Source organism: Fundulus heteroclitus, chromosome 10 (assembly GCF_011125445.2).
Source record: "Fundulus heteroclitus isolate FHET01 chromosome 10, MU-UCD_Fhet_4.1, whole genome shotgun sequence".
In the NCBI taxonomy this organism is placed as follows: Eukaryota; Metazoa; Chordata; class Actinopteri; order Cyprinodontiformes; family Fundulidae; genus Fundulus; species Fundulus heteroclitus.
The window spans coordinates 19,762,433-19,784,343 of NC_046370.1; the positions used below are offsets into that span (position 1 = coordinate 19,762,433).

At 39.4% G+C, this 21,911-nt stretch overlaps 2 protein-coding genes across 5 annotated transcripts in view; both read left to right on the forward strand.

Annotated features, from left to right (window-relative positions):
• The first annotated feature begins 229 nt into the window (after positions 1-229).
• Positions 230-21,911, forward strand: part of LOC105939478 (gastrula zinc finger protein XlCGF8.2DB) — a 30,670-nt gene continuing 8,988 nt past the window's right edge. For 2 of the 4 annotated variants that reach the window (XM_036142278.1, XM_036142280.1), the window contains exons 1-2: positions 230-658; positions 20,307-20,478. In XM_036142278.1, the coding sequence (XP_035998171.1) occupies positions 20,364-20,478 (115 nt within the window). In that variant the 5' untranslated portion in view covers positions 230-658; positions 20,307-20,363. Of the gene's footprint in view, positions 659-822; positions 995-3,325; positions 4,890-19,710; positions 20,171-20,306; positions 20,479-21,911 lie in introns of those variants that run through there. The other 2 variants (XM_036142277.1, XM_036142279.1) reach the window with 2 other exon arrangements.
• LOC118556051 (gastrula zinc finger protein XlCGF57.1-like) lies at positions 7,776-15,901 on the forward strand. The gene is made up of 3 exons (XM_021308119.2): positions 7,776-8,188; positions 8,274-8,481; positions 12,239-15,901. The coding sequence occupies exon 3, from the start codon at positions 12,565-12,567 to the stop codon at positions 13,723-13,725; it is 1,161 nt and encodes a 386-aa protein (XP_021163794.2). The 5' UTR covers positions 7,776-8,188; positions 8,274-8,481; positions 12,239-12,564; the 3' UTR covers positions 13,726-15,901.

Here is a 21,911-nt window from a genome sequence, read left to right on the forward strand (position 1 = left end):
ATTGTATTTAATCAGCTGGTATTTTTTTTATTCTGTAAAGAGCATTGAAAGGTTAGTGAATCTTATATAAAAAAATTATTTGAAATTGATGTCGTGGCAAGATAAATCTATTTGAGTATTACAATATTTGTTCTTTCCCATACATGCCGTCTTAATCTGAAATATTAATAGGAAGTGCTCTTTGAATTCAGAACTTTACTCGTCATTCATTGGTCAGTGAGCAGGAAGTTAACGGATGTGTCAATGTTAGCTTGGCTGGCTAAGTCCTGAGTCTTGACAGAAAAGCGCCTTAAAGTAGATCTAAAATAAATGTGTAGTTAGTGTCTCAGACTCTACTTACCGTGAGGCTTCTACGTGTTTGTTTTGAATCACCGTGATTATTTTTAGGAGACGTTTGATGCTAGTTTTCTTTAGCATATTTACCTGTTAGACACCATGGGGCTAAAGCTGCTAACAGCAAGGACTTAATCAGTGTTTCTGACGTTGAACCTCTTATAAGTTCATGGTTTAGAGCTACGAGATGAGTCCATTCTCCGAGTTGATCAGACTGTGTGAGGAAGACTCCATCCTCTGTGGACACCTCCTCTAACCTTGTTGTCCAGCTGAGGACCGAGAGACTGGGGACAGTTCCAGAGAGGACACAGAGCTGCTGACCAAGGTATCAGACTCTCTGCTCTGCAGCATCACTGCAGCTCTGCTACTGTTTACATTTTCTGTTAATGCTCTTTATCTGATCAGATGCTGATTTGTGTCTGATTCCAGTTACAGGCAACAGAAAAAACAGAAGATACAAGTTATATGACTGTAAACTTGATCTACTAGAACAAGTAAAGCGTGCACACAAGGATTGTGGAAAGGAGAATCCCAGGTGTGCAGAGGATGTCTGAGATGATGAAAGTTGAAGCAGAGGACCCTGGAGGACTGAGTTCAGTGTCCTCCATACCTGCAGCATCCTCATCAGAACTGGAGCAGAAACAAGATAACAAAGATCTCAGTAAGTGACACAAAAAAAGGCAATTATAAACACGCTACAATCATTGCTTGTGCCAAACACATTGTCAAACTGTTTTCTGGACTGGGTGTTTCCACTTTCTATGCTGTATTACATAGATTAGCTAACTCTACAAATTACATCATCTTAACGCTGACGAATCCTGCACATAGTTCAGCCAGGTGTAAGTCCAAGATGTGGAACCATTGGCGTTTTTAGTCTTTCTGTACATTTGTGATTATTTTTCATTGATTTTTATATATATCTTTTATTTTATTGTTTCTTCTGTTATTTATTTGGTTGCATGGCTGTTTATATGGACCTATTTGTGTCTTTAATAAAGTGATGATGATAATAATGCAAGGTAAGTTTGAAGAGTTGGAAATAATTTTGTGAAATCACTCCCTCTAGTCCCTTCTAGGACTGTGGCAGACCCTGGCTTTGAGATCAGATAAAGTGTAAAATGTTTTGTACTGGTAGATATTGTCCAACAAAATTTAGTTATAGCAGTACAATGACAAATAAACATTCTTTTATCATTCTTTTAAGACAAAGCCACCAAAGGACTCCTGTAATTAACTCTCTACCTCTTCTTTAGCAGAAAGTGTTTTGGAATTGGTGCTGTTTTTGTTAACATACCTAGTCTTAAAACACTCTCTATGGTAGCTCTGTAGAAGTTCTTTAGTAGTTTAGTGAAAAGTTCTTTTCAGTGTCCTGAGGAAGAAGAGCCGTTGTTGGGTCTTCTTCACCAGGTGGGAGGTGTTTGCAGTTCAAGAGAGGTCGGAGGAGATGTGAATGCCCAGGAACCTAATGCTGTCCACGCGCTCCACCACCTCCGCCTGTATGCAGAGAGGAGCGTGTTCAGCCCTCCTGGACCTCCTGTAGTCTATTATTACCTCCTTGGTTTTACTGGTGTTCAGGATCAGGTTGTTCCTGGAGCACCACTGTCTGACATTGCTGACCTCATCCCTCAGTGGGACTCATCATTGTTTGGAGATGAGACTCACTACAGTGGTGTCGTCCGCAAACTTCACCACTGTGTTTATGGGGTGGACAGCAGAACAGTCCTGGGTGAAAAGGGTGAAGAGAGCAGGCCTGAGGACACAAGCCTGCAGCGTTCCTGTGTTGAGGATCAGTGGAGCAGATGTGCGTTTCCCTATCCTAACCACCTGGGGTCTGTTGGTGAGGAAGTCACTGATCCAGGAGCAGAGAGGTGTGGATAATCCAATGTTGTGGAGCTTCAGAGCCAGCATGTCTGGGAGCATGGTGTTGAAGTCCATGAAGAGCATCCTTACATAGGTGTTGGGATGCTGCAGATGAGTAAGAGCTGAGTGCAGTGCTAACGAGACAGCGTCCTCTGTGGAGCAAATCTCCCTGCAGGTGAACTGAAGGCTGTCCAGCCAGCAGAGATGGTGTCCTTGATGTACTTTAGGAGGATCCTCTGGAAGCCCTTCATGATAATGGGGGTCAGAGTGATGGGACGATAATCATTGAGGCAGGTGATGATTTGTTTCTTTGTGACAGGCACGATAACAAAGGATTTCAGACAGGCAGGAACCATGTAGAGCTGCAGGGTTGAAGATGTCCAGAAAGACCCCCGCTAGCTGGTCCGCGTATGATTTAAGCGTCTGGGCTGACACTTGCCGCCTTGTTGGTGTTGACCTTTTTCAGGGAAGAGGTCAGTTGGTGGAGCTGCAGGACGAGAGACTGATGGTGCTCCTCTGGCTGGGGAAGATGTGTGTGACAAAATGTAAAGACGCCATGGTTTAATTAGATATGTTTGTTACTCCTGATAAACCCTTTACGTTATTTACAGACATTTTTTAAACCCATACAACCCACACCCAAACAAAATGTAAAAATGTCTTCATGTTTGTACTTGTCCCTCTTTTCTCACATCTTTTTTTGTTTTTGTTTTGGACCAACATATTTCTAGGCACAGTTTGGCTGACCATGTAATTGGTCAAACAAAAAAATAAGTTTTTGCTTCACCAGAAGAAGCAGAGTCACGGACAGATGTTCTTTTCTCCTTTCAAACATGTTTAAAGTTTGAGGGTTGTATGTTTCATCTTATTCATCACAAAATGGTCTCAAAATTTAAATAAATTGTCTTAGAATGGTCTATTTAACTAAACTCATCCTTGTTTTTTTTTTTTTTTTAAAAGCAAGGCAGCTGCACTAATGGGTGCCTGTCAAACAGCAGTAAAGTAAAGTTGCTACCAATGTTTAGAGGTTGTTATGGTTTTAAAGAAATTACTTTTGTTGGATCGCTTTGTAATATTGTGGTGTTTTTTCACAAGTAATAAATGTCCATGTGTTTTTAATTGTTCCCAGTCCATCACATGTTGGTGAAGAAAGAGGAGGTTCCCCATCGCCACAGACACGTTAAGGAGGAAGAGGAGGAACTGCGGATCAATCAGGAGGAAGAGCAGCTGATTGTGAAGATTGACGATGAAGAGAAACCTCAGTTATCAGAGCTTCGTCACAACAAAACCGAAGACAAAAGAGAGCCAGAAGCTCACACGGGCAGCTCAGTGGAACAGGTGGAAACAGAACCCGATGAAGAGGACTATGGAGGACCAGAACCAGACAGGAACCTGGATCCATTATGTTCTTATCAACACAGTAAGATAACTTTTCACAAAAGGGATAAAACATATAAACTGTCTTCCAAACTTAATGTAAAAGAAGCAAGATTTCGTTGCAATGTTTGTTGTGAAAGATTCAAACGGAAGATTCTTGATGCTGCGAAGGGAGAACATAGCTCTGATCGTTGTGGTGAAGGATTTAAAGAAAAGGCGTCTCCTCGGACACACAGGACACTCGACCCAGGAGGAAGACCATTGGCCCAGGATGGTTGTGGTAGGCTTCATGCAAATAAACTCTTTAAACAGAACCCAGAGGACCACTCACAAGAAAAACCCTTTTCCTGTGATGTTTGTGGAAACAAATTTAAAAGAAAGCACCACCTCAAAAGCCACATGTGGATCCACACCGCAGACAGACCATTTGTCTGTAGTGTCTGTGGTAAAGGATTTTCACAACAAATGCGCCTCAAGAGTCACATGCGTGTTCACACAGGAGAGAAACCCTTCGTTTGCAGCATTTGCAGTAAAGGCTTCGCATTACAAGAGAATCTGAAAAGACACATGCGTGTTCACCAAGGACGGAAAACGTTTGTTTGTGGAGTTTGTGGTAAAGGGTTTTCACTACAGCAGACTCTAAAGCGACACATGCATGTTCACACAGAAGAGACCCCGCTCATTTGTAGTTATTGTAATAAAGGATTTCATCAACATTGGTTGCTGAAGAAACACCTGCGTGTTCATACAGAAGAGAAACGGTTTATTTGTAATACTTGCAGTAAAGGATTTTTATTCCAAGAGAATTTAAAGAAACACCTGCGTGTTCACACAGGACAGAAACGCTTCATTTGTAGAATCTGCAGTAAAGGATTTTCAATCAAATATAATCTAGACAGACATATGTTCGTCCACACGAGAGAGAAACTGTTTATCTGTAGCGTTTGTAGTAAAGGATTTTCCGAACATCATCATCTCAAAAGGCACATGAAGGTTCACAACGGACCGTTTAGCTGTGGCGATTGTAGCAAATGTTTTGCGAACGAAATCCAGTTACAGCGGCATGTGAAACTCCACACAGTGGAGAGACCATTTGGTTGTGATGTCTGTAAAAGCAGATTTATTCAAAAGTGTCACCTTGAAAAGCACATGAAAGTCCATACTGGAGAGAAACAGTTTATCTGTAGTGTTTGCAATAAAGCGTTTTCCCTTAAAGATCGTTTAAAACGACACATGCGTGTTCATGCCAGAGAAAATGGTTATTTGTAGTAAAGCTCTTAAATAATAATAATAAAATCTGAAGGGTCTTTTATCTATTACATTTTCCGTTGATATTTTTTCAGAGGTTATACACTGCCTGGTAATAAAAAACATGTCGTCACCCAGGTTTAACTAAGCAAAGAGGTACGAGCCTCCTATTGGATAATTACTGAATGGAGTATCAGCTTTCCACTGGGAACAAGTTATTTTTAACCCCATCTGATGCAATGGGTTGCTTCTCATTTCTTAAACAATACCATCGAAAGGCAAATCCTGTGATCGTGGAAGAGATGCTAGTCTGTTTAAGAACAATGAAATCTTTGGCATACATCAAGCAAAGAAAAAAATCTAAGCAGATTGCAGACACTACTAAAACCTGATTCAGAACTGTCCACCGCATTATTAAAAACTGGAAGGACTTTGGTGAACCATCGTCTTCAAGGAAGAAATGTGGTCGTAAAAAACTCGGTTGAGGCAGATGACCGTTCATACTGAGCCCGGTTCTGCTGGAGGTTTTCCTTCCCGTTAATGGAAAGTTTTTCTTTCCGCTGTCGCTTCATGCTTGCTCAGTATGAGGGATTGCTGCAAAGCCATGGACAATGCAGACGACTCTCCCTGTAGCTCTACGCTTCTCCAGGAGTAAATGCTGCTTGTCGGGACTTTGATGCAATCAACTGGTTCCCTTATATAGGACATTTTTGACCAATCTGTATAATATGATTGATATTGACTTTGTAAAGTGCCTTGAGATGACATGTTTTATGAATTATGGCGCTATATAAATAAAATTGAATTGAATCATTTAAAGGTTTGGTCAAATCAAGTCGAAGAGAAACCAACATTAGAACTCATGGGTGTGTTTTAATAGTCTTTAATAGGCTTTAGCCTGTGTGGGCAGTAATATGACCTGGGGTTGCTGCACTTGGTCAGGTCTAAGTTCAGCAACTGTATGTGCCCAAAGAATGAGATCAGCTGACTACCTGAATATACTGAATGACCCAATTATTCCATTCATTTTCTTTTCTTCCCTGGTGGCACGGGCATACTAAGACCTTGGTGTAAAACTGATGCAACGCTGAATGGAAATAAATCTTGTGGCATTGCAGAAGTTTATCGAAACAAGGCCACAGCCAGTGCATGCTGTTATCAAGGCTAAAGGCGGTCCAACGAAATATTAGTGTGTGACCTTTTATTTGATCAGGCAGTGCATTAATCCAGCTCTGCTTTTTGTGGCTGAACCTCTGTTTTCATTACTGCTACATGTTTTATACAGTTGTCTCTACTGTAGACCTGTGAGTTCCACCCTGGTGGATCTGCCTTATTATATGAAGTTCCCAGTAAATAAAAAGACTTGTAAAATGTGAAGTTTAAATTTATTTTTAGTTTGATCAACTCTTGTTCAAAATCCAAATTTATTAAAGGCAAGTTGAACCTGAACTGGGTTATATCAACAGATATGTCCTGTACTAGAAATGTTTCTACGGAGTTTTGCTGAATATGTAATATGACTATAAAACATTTTGTCCTGTAAAGGAGTTCGAGGTTACGTTTTTGTGAATGTGACAAATCATAAACTCAGCTGAAATAATGGTTAAAAGGTTTAAAATCAGTGGAGTATAAATGATGGAAAAATGTAATGAATGTTTAATTATGAGTTGAGAAGGAAAGTGTTTTTAGAATAGGAGCTTTTATCATCATATTTTATTATCATTCATCATCAGTGTAAAAGAAAGCCAATTTCACACTGGCTAATGTGTTCCCTTAGTATTTGGAGGTCAAAATTTTCTTCAAGAGCGTCTAGCTGCTGATCATAAGCAGAATCTTAGCTGGGAACACAAGGCCTCCACTTCATTAAACACCCAAGCTCCACCAAGAAAGGTTTGAGAATGCACAAGAGAACAGGTGCAGTGACCTGTTCACTCGCTGTTCGCAGGACTAGAACTAGACAAAGTGAGACAACATAGTTTCTGTGCAATATGGAGGGTATTATAATCTGTATGATTTGATTGAATTGAATTTGACTTTGTAAAGTGCCTTGAGGTGACATGTGTTGTGAATTGGTGCTATATAAATAAAATTGAATTGAATTGAAATTATTATCCTCAATAATGGATTTTATAATAAATATTCTTTACATGGACAGATATCATTTAAAATCTCCTTTCTATCTGTAAAAGGGAACACATGATCTGTTAAACGGTAGATGAAAATGCCTTATTTATGTTTCATCAGAGCATCTAATGAGGCAGTATGTCTTGTTTCATTAAAACAGAGAATATTACCCATAATTGTGTCTAATTTTTTTATTTTTTTTTTTACTTTTTTCTGTTAGCCTTTTAATCTGAAGACTGTACAACAGTCTGACATCATTAATTTGATTCCCTGTAATGTTTTGATCCAGGTGGGACCTTTTTACTTCTCTCCACTGCTACAGACTAGACTAAATGCAGAAGTGGAGGACAGCTGCTTGATTGGCATCTCATACATTTCATAGCTCTATATTTCTATGAAGTTTGGATTGGAGTGATTTAAATTATGATTTAGAATAGTCAAGCTCGAATATCCAGGGGTGCCAGAATGAAATGTCCAAGTTAAGGGCCCATATCTGGTCGACATTTTATTTTGAAAAGAAAGATGTAGGATAATTTTTAATTCAAATACTGTCCTCTCTATCAGCAGGTTTTACTTTTTATTTCCAATAATATAATTTTATCACAGGCCGACATAAAATAACATCACTCACTGAAACAGTATTCTATAAAATTAGAGGAGGAAACACTGAGAGATGAACAGTTTCATTGTAGCTGCGAACAGTGCCTTTATAAATAAACTCGATTTAACGAATTAATATCCGTTTTAGTTTGATGCGTTCATACTTTCTTCTGAAAAGCTGATGGTGAGAAACGGAAGTGTAATCTCTGCGTCAAAGCTTTCCTCGTCTTCCATTGGTCGTTCTAGAGGCTAAGACCGGATGTTACAATATTAGCCTAAGTGCCGAGAGAAAAAACGTCTTAATGTTGGTATAAAACAAGCCTGTGATAATAAATTACTCAATGGTCTTGATAAAGATGGCGCTGCTGCACGTTTGTTATGAACCACTGATTATTTCTGGCCGAAATTTGCATTACAGAATGTAATTAGCCTCCATTAGCAACATGAATGGACTGGTAGCTAAAGCAGCTAACAGCAGAGATTTACATCAGTGTTTCCGACATTATGGATTTTAAAAGTTCAGACTTTAACGCTTAAGGATGATTCCTCAGTCCCAGATGTGAGACGGTGACTGGCTTGTTATCCAGCTGAGGACCGAGAGACTGGGGACAGTTGCAGAGAGGACACAGAGCTGCTGACCAAGGTACCAGACTCTCTGCTCTGCTGCTGTTTACATTTTCTGCTGATCCTCTTTATCTGACTGCATGATGGTTTGTGTCTGATTCCAGTTTCACGATCCATGGCTGAAACCTTGATCTGCTCGAACATGTAAAGGGTTCAAACCAGGATTGTGAAAAACAGAATCGCTGGTGAATCTAGGATGTCTGAGATGATGAAGGTTGCAGCAGAGGAGCCTGGAGGACTCAGGTTTGGTGCCACTTATACCTGCAGCATCCTTATCAGACCTGGAGCAGCAACAAGACAACAAAGATCTCAGTAAGTGACACACATTTGGTTGGGTAGAATCGGGAAAACTAAGTTTGATTGGACGTTTTAAAAGGACTGCTGAACTATGGTCTGTAAATTTCCAGCATTCATAGTAGAAAAGACAAAATAGACAGGTCAGAAAATTATCAGACAGACATTTCCTATTTCGTAACTGTACCCTTCAGAATTGTGTTGTAAAAAAGTGATCAAAACTGATTTTAGTCTACAGAACAGATTTTTCAGCTCGGATGATAAGGGTGTGGATATTTGCTGACTGCTAATTCACTCCTAATTAAAAAAATCGTACTATTAACCACTTACTTTCAATCTGATATTATATACCGGGTACTGGAAACCTGTGCTTCCCAGCATTCTGACGTCATCTGTGCCTCATAGTTGGTAGGATGTGCTTTTCCTGGGATGCTGTATTCATTGATACAGACCCTGGCAAGTGTCAGTGGGTAAAAAACAGCAAAAAACAAAGCAGGTGGAAATCCATGCTCACGCTTTACTAAACATTGTGCTCGGTTTTGCGATATGTGCGCACAGATTACTACGTACTGCCCTGTTTTAATCAGCACACCTCACAGCTTGTAACATGACTTTATTTATTTTACGCTGGGTTTAAAATGACGCTCGTGTGGGCCATGCGTCTGACAGATTTCACTAAGTAATCTGCTTGAGGGGATTGCAAAACGGAGTGCACAGTTTAGCAAACCATGCACATGGATTGCAGAAACTGAAATCCCACTCAATCTGTCCGCACAGATTCTAGAAACCGAGAGCACACTTTAGTAAAGCGTGAGCACGGATTTCCGCCTGCTTTATTTTTTTAATTTTTTACCTGCTGACACTTTCCGGCCTACATACATTTAACTCTTTGCTTTGTGCGTGTGTGTGTGGGTATCTTTTTTATTTTTATTTTTTTTTATGCAAATCGTGTTGTCTGTTCTGATATCCAAATAATTTGCTTTTATTTCAGAACGTTAAAGTAGTTTAGAAAAGTTTCTGGTGTCAACTTTTTGCTTTGTATCTATGTACAATATTGTAAAATGGTCTAAAAAGCTGCTATTATTCAGCAATGATACCACTTAGTAATTACTGACTATTCACTAGCAGAGCTCACATGTGTAGTCCACATGAGCGACTCCGAGAACTTGCACTAACGGCTCAGTGAAATACAACTTAACTCGTTTAGTAAAGCAACACCAAGGACATGTGATGGTGACATTTAATTTAACCATTTTATCATATGTGCTAGAAAAAATTATCAGAGTAAAATAAAGTAACCTAATGTTGCTGCTGAAATTCTTGCTACCGCTATGTAGAACTCTGTGCCCATATTCGCAAAGAATCCTAAGACTAAATTTAGCTCTTAGTTGCATCATTTTAGGAAAAATCGTAGAACGTCCCAAACTCTAAGATTTTTATTTTTACCTCTGTAAGATAAAAGTTATTCACACAGCATCTTAAGGCGCTCAGAGAGCTCCTAAAGTGGAGAAATGTCAGATATAAGTCCGATGAGAGTGGTGTCGTCCGCGAACTTCAGGAGGAGCTTTACAGACTGATGACTGGAGGTGCAGCTGTTGGTGTACAGGGAGAAGAGCAGAGCAGAAAGAACACAGCCTTGGAGGGAACCAGTGCTGATGAGCTGTGAGTCAGAGACATGTTTTCCCAGCTTCACGTGCTGCTTCCTGTCAGACAGGAAGTCTGTGATCCACCTGCAGGTGGAGTCAGGCACATTCAGCTGGGCGAGCTTCTCCTGAAGGTTTATATGAACTAGCTGTCCTTCATGAGTCACATATAACAAATAATGAGCTAATGAGGTGCTTTTGTGCAATAATTTGAGGCTTTATTTACAGAAATGTGCATTTAGACATTCTGAGATAATAGTGTGCAGTAGGCAGTAACATTAAAGTGATTGTAACGCATGACTGGCTACTAACAGTGGGGTGATTTTAAAGCGTTGGACTGCCGTCTCCCATTAGGGGGCAGTTGGCTTTTATGCTTCTAAAGCGTTTACCTGATGGGAGAGAGGCAAACAGTTCATTGCCTGGGTGGGTGGGATCAGAGGAGCATAAACTGAGTCTAGATCCTGCAGACGGCATCCCACAATCCCCTGTGCTGTTCTCACTACCGGTGTCAAGTCCTTCCTCTCCTGGACTGTGCAGCTCCCATACCACACAGTTATGCTGATACATAAAACACTCTCTATTGTAGCTCTATAGAAGTTTTTTTTAGCAGTTTAGTGGGAAGTCCAGATGTTTTCAGTTTCCTGAGGAAGAAGAGCCGTTGTTAGGCCTTGTTCACCAGGCGGGAGGTGTTTGCAGTCCAGGAGAGGTCGGAGGAGATGTGAATCCCCAGGAACCTAATGCTGTCCATGCGCTCCACCACCTCCTCCTGTATGTAGAGAGAAGCGTGTCCAGTCCTATGAACACGTTGATCCGTTGATCCCCATAGATCAACAGTTATAGAGACTCTTTGTGAATACAGGCCCTGAAGTTTTCTATTCACTTTTCACACACTAAATGTTTGCACAAAATACATAGATGGCTTGTACAGCGCTTTATCAAGTCTGACGACCCCATAGTGAATGGGTCATTTATCCATTCACGGTGGTGAGCTATGTTGGTAGCTAACTGCCAAAAATTGTCTCCCTCCGACCACTGCCAGCAGGCAAAGCAGGTGAATTGCCCAAGGACACAACAACTGGAATGGATGGAGCGGGGGATCGAACCGGCAACGCACAGAAAAACTCCCTAACTCCTGCACCACCATAATCCATAACCATCACATGTCTCACATAATCTCAACACTAAAATGTTTCTTGGACAAGATACTACAGGAGCAAGGTGCTCAGTCCACTAATATGACCAATATATAATTTATTCTGTATGTGGTTATGAACGCTACAGTTTTTCCTACTCAGATAATTTTAAAGTAGTGATCAAACAAAACTGAAAGACAAATTGTAAATTAATCTATCCACAATTTATTAACAATAAATAGCTTTTTTTTCTTTCTTAAGCCCCTTTCATACATAAGTCCCATTATGGGGACTACGTTCCAGGCTCGAACCTAACCCGGCAACAGTGGACTGGATGTACATAATATCACCTGGTGTCACCAGGTGTCAGTAATGCAAAGGGTATAACTATAACTGATCAAGCCAACCTTTAAAGAACATTTTCAGTGGAAATTATGTTTGTCAAACAGCTGATAAACCACAACATACAATAACTTTGGCATGAATGGTTCTTACCAGAGGTTTGTAGCTTTATGAAAACTGCAGAAGATATATAATTTCAGCACATTTCTCAGCCAGACAAGCGACTTGGAGACAACAGGGGAAGAGCTAAACCATGACTAGAACATGATCTTGCAGTTACTTGCCAAAATTATGAAAAGGACAGGCAGTTGTGGATTAGGCAGTTCAAACGGAAACAGTGTTTGAGCCACAATGTAGCATCTGACAGCAAATGTGTGCCTTACCCAGGAATGTAACGCCTATATTCACATGAGAGCAGTCCCAGTAAATTACTGGGTATGATACTAGGTCTTGACCCAGTAAATTGCCGGGTCAGTTTTACCCTGTAAATCAGTTCTGGCTTTATTCACACGGTAAATTACTGGGTAAGGTTGTAAGTGTGAAAGGGGCTTCTGATTTCAATAAAAATGAATGCCAATTAATTTAATATGCAAATGCTTAGATTTATTTTTAATTGTTGTTAGAGACCAATGTCCTTGTTTATTTTGATGTTTCTAGACTACCGGGTGTTGGTGATTAAAGAGGAGGTTCTCCCTGACTGGAGCTCCAGTTTGGACCAGCAGGACCCAGAGCCCTCCCACATAAAGGAGGAAGAGGAGGAACAGTGGATCAGTCCGGAGGAAGAGCAGCTTGCTGTGAAGAGGGAAGATGAAGAGAAACCTGAACTAGCAGAGCATCATAAAATCAAAAGTGAAGAGAAAGAGACAGAAGCTTCAAGCAGCAGCTCAACTGAACAGATAGAAATAGAACTAGATGGAGAGGACTCTGTAGGACCAGAATCACACAGGAACCCGGATCCAGCAAGTTCTTCTCAAGAGAGCAAGATGGCGGTTCACAGGAGAGGTAAAAGTTCTAAACTGCGCTCAAAGCTTACGCCTCAGATTGGAGAGAAACCATTTGCCTGCAATATCTGTGGTGAACGATTTAAAAAGAAGTCTCATGTTAAATTACACATGATGACACACATGGGAAATGAAGAACACGGCTGTGATCTTTGTGGGAAGGTATTTAAAAAAAAGAGTTACCTTCAGATACACATGAGAGTCCACACAGGTGAGAGACCATTTGCCTGTGACGATTGTGGTAGAAGGTTTCATAGAAAGACCATTCTTAAAAACCACCTGGCAGTCCATTCAGGAGAAAAACCTTTTTCCTGTGACGTTTGTGGTACAAGATTTAAAAGAGAGAAATCTCTTAAAAACCACACATGGTTGATCCACACGGCAAAGAAGCCATTTTCTTGTACTATTTGTAGTAAAAGATTTTCACAACAAGAACATCTAAAAAGTCACATGGGTGTTCATACGGGAGAGAAACAGTTTGTGTGCGGGTTTTGTAGTAAAGGTTTTTCCCTGAAATCAAATCTAAAGACCCACATGCGTGTTCACACAGGAGAGAAACCTTTTATCTGTAATATTTGTAGTAAGGAGTTTTCGCGACAAGATCATCTAAAGAGTCACATTCGCGTTCACACAGGAGAGAAACAATTTATATGTGGGGTTTGCAATAAGGAATTTGCGCTAAAACAGAATCTAAAGACTCATATGCGCGTTCACTCAGGGGAGAAACCATTTATTTGTAGCATTTGTAGTAAAGGATTTTCACAACAAAATCGTCTCAAAAGTCATATGAGTGTTCACACAGGAGAGAAACCGTTTGTTTGTAGTGTTTGTAATAAAGAATTTTCACAGCAGCGGAATCTAAAGATTCACATGCACATTCACACAGGAGAGCAACCGTTTCTTTGTAGCGTCTGCGGTAAAGGATTTTCACTGCAAAGGAATCTAAAGATTCACATTCGCGTTCACACTGGAGAGAAACCATTTGTCTGTAGTTTTTGCAGTAAAGGCTTTTCACGACAAGATTATTTAAAGAGTCACATGCGTGTTCACACTGGAGAGAAACCATTTGTTTGTGTTGTTTGTAATAAAGGATTTACACAACAACAAAATCTGAAAAGGCACATGGAAGCTCACACTGCGTGATTTACCTGTAGTGATCATAGTGAACGTTTGGTCGGGGAAATTGAGATAAATCTACTTGTGACACTTCTCCCAGTGGAGCAGCTATGTGTTTGTAATGTTCGTAAATACAGATTAAATCAACAGACAGATCTTGTAAATCATGAGACTTCATTAATGTATAAAGCATTTGTAGTCTTTACAATGATGATATTTCACAACCTGTGAATCTAAAGAGATTCATGGGTAGCATTGGTTGATATAGCAAAAAAATAAATAAATAAAAATATCAATTTCATTCTTACTTTAAGATCATGATCATGACATCATCACAGTTTGCCCATAGGCCAATGGGAATTTCTAAGCACATTTTAATAGGCTTGCATAATTTTGCACAGCTGAGATTAAGTAAAAATATATATATATATTACGGATGCACCTATATAAAATTGTTGGGTCACTTTCAATGTCCAAGACTGATATTACTGTTAAGGGAATATCAGGGTCCTTCCGTAGTGCAGCTTCAAGGGGGCTGTTTGTCAGGCTAATAACAGCTAGCACTAGCTTTAATGTTGTCTGGGAGGTTTATAGTTGCGCTGATGTACATTCAAGAGCTCTATATAGTCATATATTATTATGAGAATATAGCTGCAAAATCGTAAAGTTGTTCAGCAAATCAGCACAAAATTATTATTAGTGCCTGGACTTTAAACCAATTATGCAAATGATTGTGAAACTTTACTCTCTTAATTTTAGGACTTTGTTCTTGTATATGACTTTATTCTCATAATGTTCTTTGTTCTTCTACATCTTCATTATTAAGTCTTTATTCTTGTAATTTCCAAAAAATAAACATTTGTATTACGGTCTTTGTATATTAAATAAGTACATTTCACCTATAAAATTCAGAAATTTTGAGATTGGTTTAACATATTTACAAGAAAAACCTTGGATGTTTTCTGATGTCAAAATGTTGTACATTTTCGAGAAAATATCTTTATCCATCATTAAAGGAAATTTGCTATATTTAAACAAGACATTGTAACAACAAGACATTGTAATATCAGAAAATTTGGATCATCATTTGGATCATCTCACAACCCCCACATAGGGTCAGACGCTGGAGAACAAATACCACATGGCCATCCAACCCCTCTGGAAACACACACACAAACATCAATAAGATGGGAATAAATATCAGTTATTATTGTTGGCCCAGTTTTACTTATAGGACCTATACCAATATGTTAAAAATTACAGCAATGTCAATGCTTATATATCCTGAATTCCTAATAAATATTATAGATTTTGAGTATATTCTATCTCAGACTGATTTACCTAAGGGGTTTTTCAAGATTCTCAAAATTTTCAAAAGGTTACTAAACATAAACTTTTTTGGCCACCCTCTTGACTCTGATGATTCCTTGGAGCAGGTACTTTTGCAGGCGACTCAATCTTTCATCACTGTCTTGCCTTCTCTTTCAGAATCTCTTCTGTATTGCTTTATATCTGAGACGAGTTACTGTGTTTTGACCTGAACAAAAAAAAGCACCCAAATATGCTTTTAAAGTTTAGACCTCCTTTCCCAATGTTAAGGCTCTTATTCAAGTTGGAAAAAAAGCTAAATAATGTAGCATTAGCCATTAGGCAGCAAGAGAAATGGGTGTCAACTCTCAGTTTGTAATAAACCTTCTGCATTTTATCATTGTATAGCAATATGACAAACATTTTGGAGCTACTTTATACATTTGTAATTAAAAGATTAAGTGTTTGGTCTAGTAAATGTTTTACTTTAAACGCTGTTATCTATGAGTGCCTGTTGGCTGGTCATCAGTTTCCTGGATCTAACAATGAGTTACTTGTGCAGGTAAAAACTGAGCGTCTCCTGAGTGTTCTTGTCCAACATATTAGAGTGAAAAGTAACAGCTCTCTGATCACATATGTTTAACTTCAGTAAAGTTATAAGTATTATTGTTTAGAAAGTAATACAGAGTTTGTTTACTTATGAGTTATGGAAAATTAAATGTCTGTGCTTACGGATTTGCAGTCTGGATTCTTCATCTAACCTCAGGTGCTTAAAATTAAAGGAAATGGATGCTTCTTGAATAAACTTTTCATATTGTTGCATCCTTACCTATAAAGTTTTCCCTGATGCCTCTTTTTGCATATGACAGCAACAAATTAAACAATGACGTGTGAAGGTTGTTTTTTCTTTTTTTCTTTGGATTAATTCTAGTTTCCAAATGTCAAGGACAAAACTGGATTTTTCTTCCCTGATTAATTAGAACTCATTTTGTCATTGTGGATCATTTATTATATCCATTAAAACACACAAAAAATGAACATTTCAATGCTTCTTAATAAGTCTGCAACTTTAAATAGTTCAAACATCTAGGTTGGATAATTCTATATTGAATGTAAGCTTTTTTGTTTATTTTCACCAGGAAAATGGGGAAGGTGATTTTTGCAATGCTTTGTGGGATGCGACCAATACATGCCCTTACAATTGCCCGACGTGTAAAATGGATTTTCTTCTAGTAGTTGCCTCTAGCCTCAGATGGCTAAGCTAGTGCTAACAGCCTGCTAAAAGCTCAGTGTAAAATACCATAACAAACTGAGAAACACACAGGCCTATTATTATTAAAATTACTTTAGTTATAATGGAATATCACTATCCTCCAAGGAGTGAGGACAATTTATGATAAAAAGTCTAAATGAATCTCGTAAGCATGGAGGAAATAGAGGGTATTCTACTTTGTAGACAAGGCCACATTCACCCCTTAGTCTCCACTCCCATTAAAACGGAGAGAGAGAGGACGAGACAGAGCCAGAGGGAGGGGGAGCTCCAAGAGTCGAGGGAGAGAAGGACAAGCAAGGGAAAAGGCTCAATCATCTGATTATGAAAGGCTACAGGACCTTCAACAGAAGAGAAGAGCTGACATGCAGGTTTGTGAACGATATTTACTGTATTTTGTAATAATAACCATGGCCATGACCGGTGGGACTCTTTCAGCCCTGCAGTTTCATGCCTCAGACCGACCCACTTAAGATAACGACCTATTATTATTAAAACATAAGCAAATTTATTAGATATTTTATCCTATTCCCTTTCACTTCAGGGCTTTGTGTGTTTGCTATCTTTTTAATGATAAAAAAAAATACCGGTAATGGGTCACGGATATGGTTTGGGCAAAGAAAGCAGTTATATTACAAATAATTCTTGTTTGTTCACTCAGTGTTACAACAGCTCGCCTGCTTCTTCCACACTAACAGGAGCAATCCCTTCATCACTACTGGCTCTGCTTCTGACACTTGATCACATTTTAAAAATAGTCAAAATTCTCAGCACAAATTAAATCACCCCTTGTTACAAAGCCATCTGATAAAATCAGGGCAGTTTCATGAATGTGGTGCTGAATCATCTAACATCTCAGGGCACTATTCAAACAGAACAGCACAATACTCTTCATTATACTAATTCTAATATTCACTTAATGAGTAATCCTATCTGCCCACTCAGGACTTGTGGGCTCATGGGTGGTACTTGGTGCTTTATCTTGCTTCTGACTCTGAGGAGCTACAACACAAAAAATCCCAGTTATGTGGCGTTGCATCATACTATTATGTAAGCTACATAACGTTACATTATACTCCACGAAAATCAATGACTTGATATTTTACTTGTATGGTGGTTTGCAAGCAAAGTTCAACATTTTTCCTTACCCATTTCATCGTCCTCATTTGACATTTCAAACCGTGAGCTCATTTTATGAAAAAGCTGCCAATTTTTTCACATTTAGCAGCGGCTGTTTTCAGAGTTTACCTCTTTTTAATTCTAGCTTTCTCCGCGCTACCCTTGCTCTTTTTACTCTCCATCTTTCAAACACCATTGGACGAGTACACTGACATTACATCAGGGTGCGTAAGGTTTGCTCTCATGTTTAAGGGGAGCTTAGACTGCCGTAAAGCGGCACTTTAGGTCACATGACCCACTCAGAGCTGGATCCTCACCTTTCAAGTTACATAGGCGGGTTTTTTGAGAAGGGCAGCTTGCACTGAGCATCCGTACGCACCAAGTGATGTGTATTGACCTCAGAAATCGTCTAGTATATCTCAAATTAAGCTAATACTTGAGTCAAAACTTACACAGATCTGCTTTAACTATAATTGCAGCAAATGTGGACTGAATCATCTGAAGAATATGTGTTCCACAAAGGTTTTAGTGGGCAGTGAGAACCTGTCAATTTGGTTTTTCACCTTTTAAAAAATGGAATCTAGTCAAATAAAAGTGTTATTTTCTATTATAGGACTCTTTCTGCATATGGCAGAGCCTTGGGTCATGTCATTTACGCTGAATATCATCAACTGTGTCCGGAGCAATTCCCACAGCGAACTGTGCGTAAAGCACGCAGGTCATAAAAGTGAGTACCACCACTCCTGCTGTGTGAAGCAGCCTTAAGAGCTGCTTCATCAACCTTCTTTGCTTTATTCACCATCGGTCTGACAGTGGGCAGCGTGGGTTCCTTCATAACCGTGGCTCCCGGGCAGCCTCACCCTTTGCACCCCCCATTAAGAAACATTAGGTTTCCTAATGTTAATGTTTCAATACTGTGGGGCGCCGACCCCTAATGTTCCTTACGCTAAAACATTTTACCACCAGCCTTCAAAACAAAGGTTAAATGGACAGGCCTTCTATATAATATGCGATCAGGCAACCAAATAACCAACTTGCAAAGAGTGCTTTTCAGATCATGACGCCAGTGTAGTTCTGTTGGACTCTTAACCCCATTTGGGTGAGTACCAGTTTTATAACCTCTGTTGTGCACGGAAATTGCATCACCAGACAATGTTGGAAAAAAAGAAACGTTCAATGGCTTATTGGGAAGGTGTGACTCCAGTTTTCAAGGATGCCATCCATGAGAGGTGATCAAGAACACATCTCCTAAAGCATTTTTCTGGAAGAGTTCACCATGTTTTCTAGACCGTTAAATTACATCTTCTATGTTTAAAGTGTTGTAAACCCAATAGTATTTGTGAAAGAACACTTTTAGCAACTAGTTTTAAAAACATTAAAGCCTTGTCCATCAAAGGATTCAGGGAAATTAAATATGACCATGTTTAAACTACTTTTAGAGACGAGTAGTTTCTAAAAAACCAGGGAAGAAGTTAGTTGATTTCTGATTTGAAATGCAATGTATTAAATATAAATACAAGCCAATTTTTTTGTCACTTTTCTGGAAATAAAAAATGTATTGGCTGGGAAAGAATAAAATTCCCCTTTTAAAATTTTTGATTGGAGGTCTTTTGATTAGCTTTCCTCTTGAAAGGGTTAATTTGGTACTCTTGTATTGCTTTTCTTCTCTCTTTTATGACGTTCATAACAATTATGTTTTCCAAGTTGATTTTGGAAATAAACTTTGTAGCTTCCCATCAAAATAGTTTATTAATATGGTTATAGAACAAAGGGATTTTCATGTTACCTGGCACAAAATGAACATGCTGTATGGAAAAAGTTTATCCAAAAAAACTGTTGTGAAATACGCACCTGTCTAACAATTTGTTTAAAAAAAGGTATTTAGGTTCAGAATTGTATTTTTTAAATAAATATTTCCCTATATATTCCCACTGAGGGGAAAGTTGTCTCTGCTTTTAACCCTTAGTGAGCAGTGGGCTGCAAACACTGAGTGGCACACGAGGTGCAATCTGTGGTTAAGAGTCTTGCTCAAGGATCCAGAGTGACAGACCTACTTTCTAATCATGTGCTCTTTGAGCCCTGTCCAAGATTCAAACACCCAGCTCCCTGATCACTAGGCCACCACTCCCACTGCTATACTTTGTATAATGCCACGAACTTTGTTACTTTATATAAGAAATTTTATTTAATCTGATGTTTTTCTTTATCAGAGCCATATAAGTAAACTCATTTGATAATGATATAAGTATTGTGAAATCTATTTTTGCCAAATCTGGATTTATTTTATTTTATTTTGAAAGGTTGAAAGAGGAAGCAGATTTTCGCCTGAGAGGAAGTTCTCGGCTTGTAGGCTGAACGTGACAGTTAGCTTGACTGGCTAGGTGCCGATGGAATAATAGTTACACACATTAAACCTTTGGTGTAATCCATGTCACTGACTCTCTCCTGAATAGTCTTGGTGTTTAGATCGTTTCCACGTGTTTGCTTTGAACTTCCGATTATTTCTAGACGTAATTTGCATTACGGAATGTAATTAGCGATCATTAGCAGCACGAGTCGACTGTTAGCTATAGCAGCTAACAGTAGAGACTTAATCAGTGTTTTTCACGTTAAAGCTCTTAAAATGTAATAGTTTAGAGCTACACGACTCCGAATTGATCAGACTGTGTGAGGACAGACTTCATCCTCCGTGGACTCCTCCTCTGACCTTGTTGTCCAGCTGAGGACCGAGAGACTGGGGACACTTTCAGAGAGGACACAGAGCTGCTGACCAAGGTACCAGACTCTCTGCTCTGCAGCATCACTGCAGCTCTGCTATGATTTACATTTACTGCTGATACTTTTGATTTAATCAGATGCTGATTTGTGTCTGATTCCACTTTCATATATTACTGAAACCTTGACCTACTAGAGCATGTGAAGGTTGCAAACCAGGACTGTGGAAAGAAGACTACCAGGTATACAGAGGATGTCTGAGATGATGAAGTTTGAAGCAGAAGTCCCTGGAGGACTCAGCTTTGAGCCTCCCGTATCTGCAGCATCCTCATCAGAACTGAAGCAGGAAGAAGACAACAAAGATCTCAGTAAGTGACACACGTTTGTTTGTCTGGGGTTGAACGTTAAACACGACAATGACAGGCAAGCACAAAAATCTTAATGAGAATAGTTCACACAGTATGACGGTGGTGGTAAACACATTTCAAATTACCACTGTAGAACAGGGGCCTGATGAATGTGCACATTTTATTGGAGAAAATAGTACATGCTCAAAGATTATTTATTATTACTGCGTGTTACTGTGGGGAAATTTGTTTTTGGCCACTTCGGCTAAGAGTACACATAAAAGACACAAACAGGCAATGAGCAAGGATTACGGTGTTTTTTTTCTTCTCATTATAGCATTCAAAACATTAAACAATTAAAAAGTTGAAGATTCAAAAGTTTGTATGAACTAGCTGTCCTTCATGAGACACAGATAACAAATAATGAGCTAATGAGGTGCTTTTGTGCAATGATTTGAGGCTTCGTATACAGAAATGTCCATTTAGATATGCTGAGATAATAGTGTGCAGTAGGCAGTAACATTAAAATGATTGTAACATGATGGAACGTATGATGGACTAGTAACAGTGGGGTGATTTTAAAGTGTTGGACTGCAGTCTCTCATTAGGGGTGACTGCCCTCACAGATCTTGGGAAGAAGCTGTTTCTAAGTTTATTTGTTTTGGCTTTAATGCTTCTGAAGCATTTACCTGATGTGAGAGGGGCAAACAGTTCATTGCCTGGGTGGGTGGGATTACAAGAGATGCGTCTGGCCCTTCTTTGGACTCGTTCTGCATAAATTGAGTCTAGATCCTGCAAATGGCATCCCACAATCCCCTGTGCTGTTCTCACTACCCGTGCTAAGTCCTTCCTCTCCTGGACTGTGCAGCTCCCATACCACACAGTTATGCTGATACATAAAACACTCTCTTTGGTAGCTCTATAGAAGTTCTTTAGCAGTTTAGTGGGATGTCCAGACATTTTCAGTTTCTTGAGGAAGAAGAGTCATTGTTGGGTCTTTTTCACCAGGCGTGTTCAGTCCTCCTGGACCTCCTGTAGTCTATTATTACCTCCTTGGTGTTACTGGTGTTCAGGATCAGGTTGTTCCTGGAGCACCACTGTCTGACATTGCTGAGCTCATCCCTCAGTGGGACTCATCATTGTTGGAGATGAGACCCACTACAGTGGTGTTGTCCGCAAACTTCACCACTGTGTTTATGGGCTGGACAGCAGAGCAGTCCTGAGTGAAAACGGTGAAGATAGCAGGGCTGAGGACACAACCCTGCAAACTATATAGTTCCTGTGTTGAGGATCAGTGGAGCAGATGTGTGTTTCCCTATCCTCACCACCTGGGGTCTGTTGGTGAGGAAGTCACTGATCCAGGAGCAGAGAGGTGTGGATAATCCCATGTTGTGAAGCTTCTGCTTAGTTTTATATAGATATTTTGGGGGTATTTACAAAGCTTTATTTCCTTA

Bases quoted from the DNA above. Each gene is read 5' to 3' on its own strand.
- LOC118556051 (XM_021308119.2), top strand. From the start codon at position 12,565: ATGGCGGTTCACAGGAGAGGTAAAAGTTCTAAACTGCGCTCAAAGCTT.